The sequence below is a fragment of the Triticum urartu genome, unplaced genomic scaffold, assembly GCF_003073215.2.
Source record: "Triticum urartu cultivar G1812 unplaced genomic scaffold, Tu2.1 TuUngrouped_contig_9242, whole genome shotgun sequence".
NCBI classification, from domain to species: Eukaryota; Viridiplantae; Streptophyta; class Magnoliopsida; order Poales; family Poaceae; genus Triticum; species Triticum urartu.
Window position 1 is genome coordinate 1 of NW_024120267.1, and position 11090 is coordinate 11090.

An 11090-nucleotide genomic window follows, 5' to 3' on the forward strand; every position below is an offset into this window, starting at 1 on the left:
CCTGTGCCAGTCTCCCGCCCCGCCGGCGGCGAGGTGCCGTGGCGAGGTGAGCGGCATGCGCGAGCACCAGCGGCGATTGCTTGCTGCCCATCGAGTGCGCCGCGGTAGATCGTATAGATAAGCAAGAGTTTGGAGTCGCCAGCCACGATCACGTTCAGGACTGAATGAAACGACCTCGCTGTCGTGCTAATGCTGTGTGTTTATTATTCAGATTCAGATACAGAGTCTACCTTGTTTAGATGGGTTACATGCAATGTAGAAGAATGTTTAGATGGGTTCAATGCAATGTAATATGCTTATCTGTACTACTTACTGTGATCGTGATGTACTAAATACCGTCTTTCCTTTTTCGTTTTTCAGCTCGGCGATTTTCCATGTCTGCATGAGTTGCTCCATTGCATCCACAGTCAAGTGCCCAATATGAACATTCTAGCCTACGCCCAGACCACCATCTTGACAGAGGTCATCCACGTTTCGGGGAGTCAGCCACCGACTGATGAGGTCAGAGGACGGAACCATGCACTGCTTGTCTTGCGTCGCTTGTACCAGTGTATCTGGAGTATGCACCAGGCAGGGCTTAGCCTTGGTGGCCACTTTACTCCAGCCAATATCCTTGTCTATACATCGCAGACCCTCAGCGTCAGGCTAACAGGGGTGCACTTCACCCGTTTCACTCAGGTCAACGGATACATTGACTACGACCAGCTTGTCACTTGTGTAGAGGAGATGTTCTCGTTGCGGGAGTGGGTGCCACCTGCCATCGAGGCATGGCTAGACCTGATCCGGGATGGAGTTACGGGGCACGAGTACCTGATCCGCTACAATGTAGCCCTGATGGATCCTGCACAAGCGTTCCAGTGGCTTATGGAGGCGAGAGGCATCCTGGAGCAGCTGCGCTTCAGAGACCCACGGACCTTCCAGTTGATCCTTGGTATGCACCCTGAGATGGGCGACTGGGATAGTAACAGCTACTGCTTGAACACACTTCTGGCCCAAACCAGAGGGTTCATCGACAGGCGAGACCCGACCCAGCAGCCCACCGTCTTCGAGCACGACGTCACAGGGGTTCTCACAGTATGCAGGAATAGCTCCCAGCACGCGTCCCGGTTACTGGAGCGGCTCATGGTCCTCATCCTAGAGTTCGATTTTCCGGGGCTCGTCGCCCGCCTCCAGCGCTCCTTTTTTAGGGCGAGGCTGCTCTTCGTTTTCAACCTGGAGGCCACAATGGCCTGAGCTGCGCTCCTGTGAACTCTGGAGACAATCATGGCGACCTCAAATCAAATGCATACATAGACTCTCCAGGTCATATAGTAGTGTTTAGCTAGCCAAACCACTCGCATTCATATTCATTCTTCGCTTGCGACTATTGCTAGTCTAGTCGAAACTGTACATGCTCTAGGCGAATTTTGAATTGTCAGTACTAGTACTCGTTTGCTTGTCATCCCTACATATACAGCTTTGCCATCTACAAGTACCTCACGTTTCTTGCATCTTCTCTGCTTTTTGTTGCCCTCCACAGTATGCATTCTTCGTTTGATTGATATACTACGCTTCTGCATTGTCAAAAAACCGCTGCTATACATACACATGATATACTAGCGCCCGATATGTCTACTCCCTCCGTTCCAAATTACTCGTCGTGATTTTACTTCAAAAATTATTTTTGAACTAAAACCATGACGAGTAATTTGGAACGGAGGGACTACATGGCAGCTTGACGGCGAGCGTGCAAGCAGGAGATTTGGACGCCGAGGCACTATCCTTCACCCATCGTGCGGAACATATCATCGTCTGTGAAGCAATTTCGTTGCCAAAACTTGTCTCAGCAACAACATCAACATCAGGCTCCTTCCAGCACCTTGCCGTTGTCGTGTTTTCTGCATGCGCTTCCACCCTCCCTCCCTTGCACATCCTTCAACCGCTCCTCGCATGAGCGCCCAGCCTCACATACCTGTACAACATTATGCACTGTTAGCTGCTGCAGCACTAGATCAATTGTTAATAAGCTTCGGCATGAGATACTAGGCATTTTGGCTTCAACAAATCCTTAATTTTCCAGCACCACACCACCACCAGAAAGGAGGGCACCGGTTCAGGCCAAGCACAATTGGAAATATAGCAGTACAGTATGGACACTATTGTCTCTCTTCTTGGAACAAACCATGCTGCAGCTCGAGGGCTGAAAAAAAATGTGTACTTTGTGCTGCTAAGGCAGTCTTTGGGAATGAGAAGAACAACAGAGTATTAATAGAGACATATGCTGAGAAGAAAACTGAGAAAAAAGCACTCAACATGACTGAACCAAAAAAACACCTAATCATCATTCTTTAACTGAAGACAAACAACTTCATTTCCACTACACAGAACACACTAATTTTCTTGACTGGTGCTACAGCCGCTGGTAGCGACGTGCCAGCCACCATGCCCGCCCGCGGCAAAATGATTAAATCTAACTAAAATTGTATCTCTGCGCTTCATTCAGAACTATGGGACGCATGAACAGCCAGAAAAAAACAGAGCAAGAATTAAAAGACTTACGACACAAGGCTGAGTGCCACATTCATGCTTCGAAATAACAGTAGCATTCCATTCAGCAACCTTCTCCATCAGGCCTCCAAATTAAATCGGGCAGGTGGTGCGCACTTTATGGATAAGTGCTCTATGAGCTTCTTGATAACTTCCAGATCCTGCATGATCAAAGCAAACAATTGGTGTGCTATCTTTTGTTGGTAATTTCACTGCTGTCAACCCATGCTCAATAAGCCACCCAAACCTTTTTTTTAAAAGAACAATAACCTAAACCTACTAGCAGTATGTTGGCCTTACCAATTCCAACCGAAACATGAAGTCACCTATATTTTGCATCCAGACAATTGTCAGGCTTAATTTTCCAGTGCGCTTTCGCTTTTATCCAACCAACAGCCTATCATGTTAGTTTTGTTCAACCATAGGACCATGGCCATCTTCCTCAGCAACATATCTAGTGACATACTCCCTCCGTCCCAAAATAAGTGACTCAAAGTTGAGTCACTTATTTTAGGACGGAGGGAGCACATCAATAACTAGCATACTAAAAAATAGAACAATATGAGCTGACTGTCTCTCTTAGAACAAACCATGTGAGCTGCAGCTTGAGGGCTGAAAAAAATGTGTACTTTGTGCTGCTAAGGCAGTCTTTGGGAATGAAAAGAACAACACAGTAATAGAGACATATGCCAAGAAGAAAACGGAGAAAAAAGCACTCAACATGACTGAACGAAAAAACACCTAATCATTCTTTAACTGAAAACAAAGAACTTACTTGGTTCAAATCTAGAAACCTGAGGTCCAATGTCTAAATTTAGCTTGCTTTGGAAAAAGCAAGAGTCCAAATCTCAGTTTTGTTCAACCATAGGACCATGGCCATCTTCCTAAATATATATGTTTCAGCAACAGATCTAGTGACATACATCAATAACTAGCATAATAAAAAACAGAACACACGGATCAAGTAACGCACAACTTCCAAGCAAACAGAACTTTTTATTGATTCCACTTTCTAGGAGGACAAAGCACAACATGAACCAGTGACAGTCAAGCAAGGATTTTGGAACAAGCCAAACTGGTTTCTACATCCAAAATGCTACAGGCATAAAGTGATCTTTATGCCTAGACACTATGAAGGAGCGCGTGGAGCGGTGATCTGTGATCTGCAGCTCTCCCTTGTGATTGAACTTGAGGCCAAATAAGGTGATATGGAGCACACAGCCGGCATAGTCTCCCCGAGCCAGTGCCTCCTCCAGTCCCTCCCGTTCCACGCGCTGGACGAGGCAGAACCTGCTCATGCCCACATAGCTGAGAGAGACTCCCATGTGTGGCTTCCGGTCCTTGCAGAACAACTTCTCCTTGGTTGTCTGGCAGTCCAGCTGCAACGTTGGAGTCGTGCTGTGGCAGCTGGGGGAGGCAACTTGGCAAGCAGAGATGTAGCCATCCCGATGAAGGCCAACCCAGGCGTTGAGCTCCCTGTCAAAGTGTGCTTGGCCGCTGAATGGCAAGGCCCACTCCCCATGCCATCTCCACACAGAATCCTTGGTGTTGAATGAGTAGGTGCCCATGCAACCTTTGCTAGGTGCCGTCATGAAGTTAGCTGTGGACATAAAGATGGTGCATCCATCCGGGTGTAGTGCGTAGGAGTTGACTCGACGGTGGAACGTTGGCGGTGGTGGCGGCAGAGTCTTCCAGGACCAGCCCTCGGTTGGTTGTTGCAGCGCATCCGACGCGGTGGTCCCCCATGACATGACCCCACAGGAGTGTTGTTTCACGCGGAAGTGGTAAGATAATGCATAGAGCATCTCATCAACGACCACGGTGATGCCGAAGCCACAGACCATGTCAGCAGGGGCATGGGCGCCAATCGTCATTGCGGCCGTCTTGGTGTCGTAGATGAGGCTGCATCGCTGGTTCATGAAGGTGAAGATCTGGGTGCCCAGGGCAGAGAACGACATGCCGGGATGGGGTACAGTGCCAACCGGGCACTCTAACCGCAGGGTCGGAGGCTCCGGGAGGTGCCGGGCAGCGCCGCTGTGCTGGTCATCAGAGCCAGAGTCAAGAGTCAGAGTCGAAGCTGTCGGCTTGGATCTTGTGGATGCTGTACCCCTTGGTCCAGTCATCCAACACGAGGTACAGATGCTTGATCCGCCGCGACCTCTTTTCACCGCCGTCGCCGGCATATCCCCGGCGCTTATTAGACATCCCCACTGCGATTTGACAGAAGACCTAATAGTAATAACAGAGTAATCTATCTAATCCTCCTCCTGCTGCAGCTTTGCCTCTGTGTTCACCAATCAAGCGTCCTTGAAGAGTTTCGGCAGAAAGATCGAGCCTTGAATTTATTATATGATGGCCCTGCCGCTGCAAAATCTCAGTGTTAGAATCGGAATTGGAATTGGAGGGAGGGGAGGAGTTGGATTCCGAAAACGATTAGCAATCTGGTGGCGTGACGGAGACGTGCAAAATCTCAGTGTTAGAATCGGAATTGGAATTGGAGGGAGGGGAGGAGTTGGATTCCGAAAACGATTAGCAATCTGGTGGCGTGACGGAGACGACGGCCAGATCAGACGAGATCGGTGGTGAACACCTACCCAAATCAATTCGCATCTAGTAGCAATCACGGAAGCAAAGGGATCTGCTGTGTACCTGCCCTGCCTGCGGTGAGGGCGAATCGGGGACGGACGATGGCGCCAGACTGCGCCGCCTCGCCTCCCCGTCAAACCGGTGCGCCAGAATCAGCCCTCCAAGAATCAGTCCGGCGGCGGTGGAGTTAGCGCGACGGAGAGCGGCCGCCCAAGACCCAGGAATATATGGCTGGTGTTTTTTTAGAAGGAGAAAAGTATTCGTGTGGACGCTGCTACGTAGCGGCGCCGCTTCCCTTCCCGTGCGCTCGCTAATAGCTCCGCTAATGCGTGGGTTACAGCATCTCTAAAATCGTTTTAGAGTCCCTAAAAAAATCGTTTTAGAGATTACTGTAAAACATTTTTACAATATTTTTACTGGATGACGTGTGTACAGAAGAGATCCCGTATAAATCCTTCACGTCAAGTGTGGAGCCCACTAGTCAGTAGTATAATTACCTATCCATCGTTTTCCTATCTTCCTCCCGAAGAAAGGAAAAGCGATCTAGCTTTCGCCTCGCGCTCCACCGCCGTTCTCCGGCGGCTCCCCTCCGTCGATGACCCTGATCGTCGGCGGTGAGGGGAAGGGGGGGGATCGCCGGATCCACACGTGTGGATAGTTTTAGGTCGAAGTACCTTAGTTTTTTAGACTGTTCATCGTCTTGGCTTCGGCGGCGGCGATGGTGGCGCTGAAAAAAAATTCTTCAGATCCTACTCAGATGAGATGATTGGTCCTATTGTTGGGGATGGATTTGGAATCCAGTCTGTTCAAGCAAGGATGGTGTGGCGGCGACATCCTCGTGGTGGACATGTGTCCTCTGGCTCCGCCGTTGCGACGACGTCTGCTCCAGCGTCGGCGCGGAGTTTGGAAGGTAATCCAGGAGCGGATGCAGATTGTGGTCTGCATCGACGACATTTGAAAGACAGAACGTGTGCTGGGTTCATGGTTGATGGATGGCAGGTGTGATTTCCTCCTTCAGCGTCTTAGTCATGGTGGGGTGTCAGATCTGGAATTTGATGGGTGTCCGGGGTTTTGCCCCGGTCTGATTCGTTCAACGTCAATGGCTTCACTTTTGGGGAGCCACCTTGGAGGTCCGCAAAGCTGCTTATTAGCGACGGAGTCGCGTCAAGCTCGGGTGAGGAGGTGGTTTGTCATTCTATTCTTTGGTGGCTGCTTTGGTGGTGCCGGAGGCAGGTGATGGACGTTGGTGTCAAACTCAGAGATGTTCTGCTATCTTTTCAGTTTTGTCATGTCGGGTTTTACGTGATTTGTACTCTGATCTTTACCATATAAATGAGACACGTATTACCATGCAAAAAATAGTCAGTAGTATAATTTATAATAAGGTCCCTGTAAAATAGCATAAAGCCCCCTACAAGGAAAATAACTCAAACTGCAGCGAGCAGCTTTGTATCAGCCATCAGACACTAAATAATTAAGCCCACCCAACAATTAGAAAGCACTCATGCGCACTTCTGCTTCGAGTGTGGAAGGCTGGTGCATGGCGAGAAGGGCTGTGTCCCGGCGGCGGATCCGGATCAGCAATGGGGGGAATGGCTCCGGGCATCCCAGGTCGTTCTTGGGGACAAAAGAAGTATCACACAGAGGCCCCTCGAGTAGTGCAAATAGCTTTAGAAGTGTCAGGTCAAGTAAGGGAGAACAAAATAGGAGGAAGTCGGGCATAGTCCGTGATCTCCCTACAAAGAGGAACCTGCATAATGAGTTCACCACCCCGGCCGTATCCCGCACTGGCGAGGAGGGCAAGGGGGGAATGAGGGAACCGGTAACCGGTAACCCAAACAAGCAGAAGCAACAGGTGCAGATAACACGCGAGAGGGATCTACGGGATGAGATTGAGCAGAAGAGAGAAAGAGATATGAGGTATGAGCTCCGATAGAGGCAACAAGAGAAGCAGGCTGAACTGAGGTTCAGGTACAAGCAGTATGGCCAGTGGGGCCATGAGAATGCTGGATCATCGAGCCAATTCAGGGGGAGGGAGCGCAGACAAGGGTACTATGTTAGGAAACCGAGGTCTGAGCATTATGTGGAAAGGCGATCTCCTAGCAGCCCAAGACATGTTGCTCAGTTGGAGAGGAAAAGGAGACCGAAACAGCACTGGGTAGCTAAGGGTGATCTGGATAGACAGGTAGGAATCGATACTTTTGTTCGCGACACGAGGCAGAAAACCTCATCTGTGTTTGACCGTATTGAAGAGAACAATGATTCATCGACGGACCCTGCTAGGACGGGGGCCGCCGGGAGCAATGAATTTCCTAGCCTGGAACTGTCGAGGGTTGGGGTTGGACCCGACAGTGGGCGAACTAAGGGACCTGATTAGGTCATACAACCCAGCGGTGGTATTCTTATCAGAAACAAAAAAGACCTCACGTGCTATGGAGAGACTGAAATCGAGACTAGGGTTCAGACATGGGGTTGCTGTTAATTGCAATGGCGACAGTGGAGGTTTAGCTTTGTGGTGGAAGGATTCGGTGGAGGTGACAGTGAGGCCTTGGTGCCAATACTATGTTGACGCACAGATTATGGCAGACGGGGTCACCTTTAGATTCACTAGAATCTATGGGGAACCGTGTGTGGAGAAGAGAATGAAAACGTGGGAGGTGCTTCGTTATCTATGTACACAAGATAACCTCTCGTGGCTTTGCGCGGGGGATTTCAATGAAGCTCTTCTCCAAAAGGAGCAGATTGGCGGTAACCCGAGGAGTTTGAGCCAAATAGCAAATTTTGCGGAGTGCATGTCTGACTGCGGGCTTGCAGATCTTGGGTTCTCGGGCTACCCCTTCACGTGGGACAATAAACGGGACGACAGTGACAACATACAAGTGAGATTGGATAGGGCCACATGCAATGCTGAGTTTGCGCAGCTCTTCCCGGCGGGTGAAGTGCTATATGTAATGACCGAGGAGTCTGACCATCAGGCGTTGGTGGTCAAGGTGCAGGTGGCACCGGTTGCGTTGCACCTGGGGGGCCAGCACCCTTTCATGTACGAAGAAGCATGGACCACACACGAAGGGTACGAGGCAATGATTGCTAGTGCATGGGCCGAAGCGCAAGCAGCCAATCAGGCGAACGGTGCACTTGGGGCGGCATGCAATCGCTTCAGGCTCACGTCAAGGGCCATGCAGGTGTGGAGTTGCCAAGTGTTCGAATCCATCAAAAAACAAATAACTCATTTGAAGGTTCAGTTGGTTGATGCCAAAGAGCGTGTTGTGCAGATGGGGTACGGGCAGGAAATCAAAGATATTGAGGACCAATTACACGAGTTATATGAGAGAGAGAAGAGGTATATTACAAGCAGAGATCCCGTGTGGACTGGCTCACAGATGGAGACCAAAACACTAAGTATTTTCAGAATCGAGCCTCTCACCGCAAGCGGAAAAACACGATCAAGGCTCTAGAAAGAGAAGATGGATCAAGGTGTACTGATGACGAGGGTATGAGGACGATGGCTGCGTAGTTCTATGCGCAGTTGTTTGCATCGGAGGGATCACGTGAGGGAGCCAGTGTTTTGCAGCATATTGAAAAGGCAGTCACGGAGGAGATGAATGATAAGCTGGATGCTCCATTTACGGATGATGAAATTGAGGTAGCTCTGTTTCAGATGGGCCCTATGAAGGCACCGGGGCCGGATGGGCTGCCGGCTATGTTCTATCAAAAGCATTGGGCGCTAGTAAAAAATGATGTGTGCAATGCGATACGCGATTTTCTTGCTGGGACTGCTGCCTCGACAGTTTTAATGATACTGTTATTGTGATGATCCCAAAAGTAAGCTCACCGGAGCTTCTCTCGCAGTTCCGACCCATTAGTCTCTGTAATGTACTGTACAAGATCGCCGCGAAAGCACTGGCTAACCGGCTGAAGGTGGTATTGCCTTTTATGATTTCCGAAGAACAGAGCGTGTTTGTACCTGGAAGGCTAATAACCGACAATGTGTTGGTGGCATACGAGTGTGTGCATGCGATTAGGAAGCAGAAGAGGAGGAAACCCTTGTGTGCGGTAAAGCTCGATATGATGAAAGCCTATGACATGGTTGAATGGGATTTTCTTTAACAAATGTTGCTGAAGTTTGGCTTCTCCAGTCACTGGACGGAGATGATCATGAGATGTGTCAAATCTGCTACTTTTTCTGTGAAGCTGAATGGGGGGCTCTCTTGTAGATTCATTCCTTCGCGTGGTCTTCGGTAGGGAGACCCCCTCTCCCCATATCTTTTCCTCTTCTGTGTAGAAGGATTCTCTGCAATGTTGACGAATGCACAGTGGGAGAAGGAGCTGAAGGGAGTATCGTTTGGGACAAATGGGCCTACAGTTACTCATCTGTTGTTCGCAGATGATAGTGTGGTTTTCCTGGAGGGGTCCCGAGACAATTTTGAGGTACTCCGTGGTATATTACAGGATTATGAAGCGGCATCGGGACAAAAAGTTAACGTACAAAAATCTGCAATATTCTTTGGGAAGGGTGCTACCTCTTGAGCATGCGTTGGTTTCCCCTTGAAGAGGAAAGGGTGATGCAACAAAGTAGCGTAAGTATTTCCCTTAGTTTTTGAGAACCAAGGTATCAATCCAGTAGGAGGCCACACGCAAGTCCCTCGTACCTACACAAACAAATAAGAACCTTGCAACCAACGCGATAAAGGGGTTGTCAATCCCGTCACGGCCACTTGCAAAAGTGAGATCTGATAGAGATGATAAGATAATATTTTTGGTATTTTTATGATAAAGATTTAAAGTAAAGATTGCAAAAAATAGATCGGAAACTTATATGATGGAAAATAGACCCGGGGGCCATAGGTTTCACTAGTGGCTTCTCTCAAGATAGCATTGGTATTACGGTGGGTGAACAAATTACTGTCGAGCAATTGATAGAAAAGTGCATAATTATGAGAATATCTAGGCATGATCATGTATATAGGCAGCATCTAGAGTATTAAGTTCATAAGAACGGAGTAACGCATTAGGCAAGATGACATGATGTAGAGGGATAAACTCAAGCAATATGATATAAACCCCATCTTTTTATCATCGATGGCAACAATACAATACGTGTCGTTTCCCCTTCTGTCATTGGGATCGAGCAACGCAAGATTGAGCCCAAAGCTAAGCACTTCTCCCATTCCAAGAAAGATCAATCTAGTAGGCCAAACCAAACTGATAATTCGAAGAGACTTGCAAAGATAACACATCATACATAAAAGAATTCAGAGGAGATTCAAATATTGTTCATAGATAATCTTGATCATAAACCCACAATTCATCGGATCTCGACAAACACACCGCAAAAAGAGTTATCGAATAGATCTCCAAGAAGATCGAGGAGAACTTTGTATTGAGATCCAAAGAGAGAGTAGAAGCCATCTAGATAATAACTATGGACCCGAAGGTCTGAGGTAAACTACTCACACATCATCGGAGAGGCTATGGTGTTGATGTAGAAGCCCTCCGTGATCGATTCCCCCTCCGGCGGAGCGCCGGAAAAGGCCCCAAGATGGGATCTCATAGGTATAGAAGGTTGCGGCGGTGGAAATAGGGTTTCGTGGTGCTCCTGGATGTTTTCGGGGTACATGGATATATACAGGAGGAAGAAGTAGGTTGGTGGAGCTACGAGGGGCCCATGAGGGTGGGGGGCGCGCCCAGGGGGGCAGGCGCGCCTCCCTGCCTCATGGCCTCCTCGATGATTTCTTGACGTCCACTCCAAGTCCTCTGGATCACGTTTGTTCCAAAAATAACTCTTCCGAAGGTTTCATTCCGTTTGGACTTCGTTTGATATTCCTTTTCTGCGGAACACTGAAATAGGCAAAAAAAACAGCAATTTGCACTGGGCCTTGGGTTAGTAAGTTAGTCCAAAAAATAATATAAAAGTGTATAATAAAGCCCATTAAACATCCAAAACAGATAATATAATAGCATGGAACAATCAAAAATTA

General features: G+C 48.5%; 2 protein-coding genes across 2 annotated transcripts; one reads left to right on the forward strand and one right to left on the reverse strand.

Moving 5' to 3' along the window:
- Positions 1-26: 26 nt before the first annotated feature.
- LOC125532161 lies at positions 27-1951 on the forward strand. The gene is made up of 2 exons (XM_048696311.1): positions 27-501; positions 679-1951. Exons 1-2 carry the CDS (start codon positions 421-423, stop codon positions 1231-1233), a joined length of 636 nt encoding a protein of 211 aa, XP_048552268.1. The 5' UTR covers positions 27-420; the 3' UTR covers positions 1234-1951.
- Positions 1952-3502: 1551 nt separating this feature from the next.
- LOC125532160 lies at positions 3503-5244 on the reverse strand. The gene is made up of 2 exons (XM_048696310.1): positions 5176-5244; positions 3503-4890 (listed from the first exon to the last, which is right to left on the reverse strand). Exon 2 carries the CDS (start codon positions 4707-4709, stop codon positions 3609-3611), a length of 1101 nt encoding a protein of 366 aa, XP_048552267.1. The 5' UTR covers positions 4710-4890; positions 5176-5244; the 3' UTR covers positions 3503-3608.
- Between the last annotated feature and the right edge of the window lie 5846 nt (positions 5245-11090).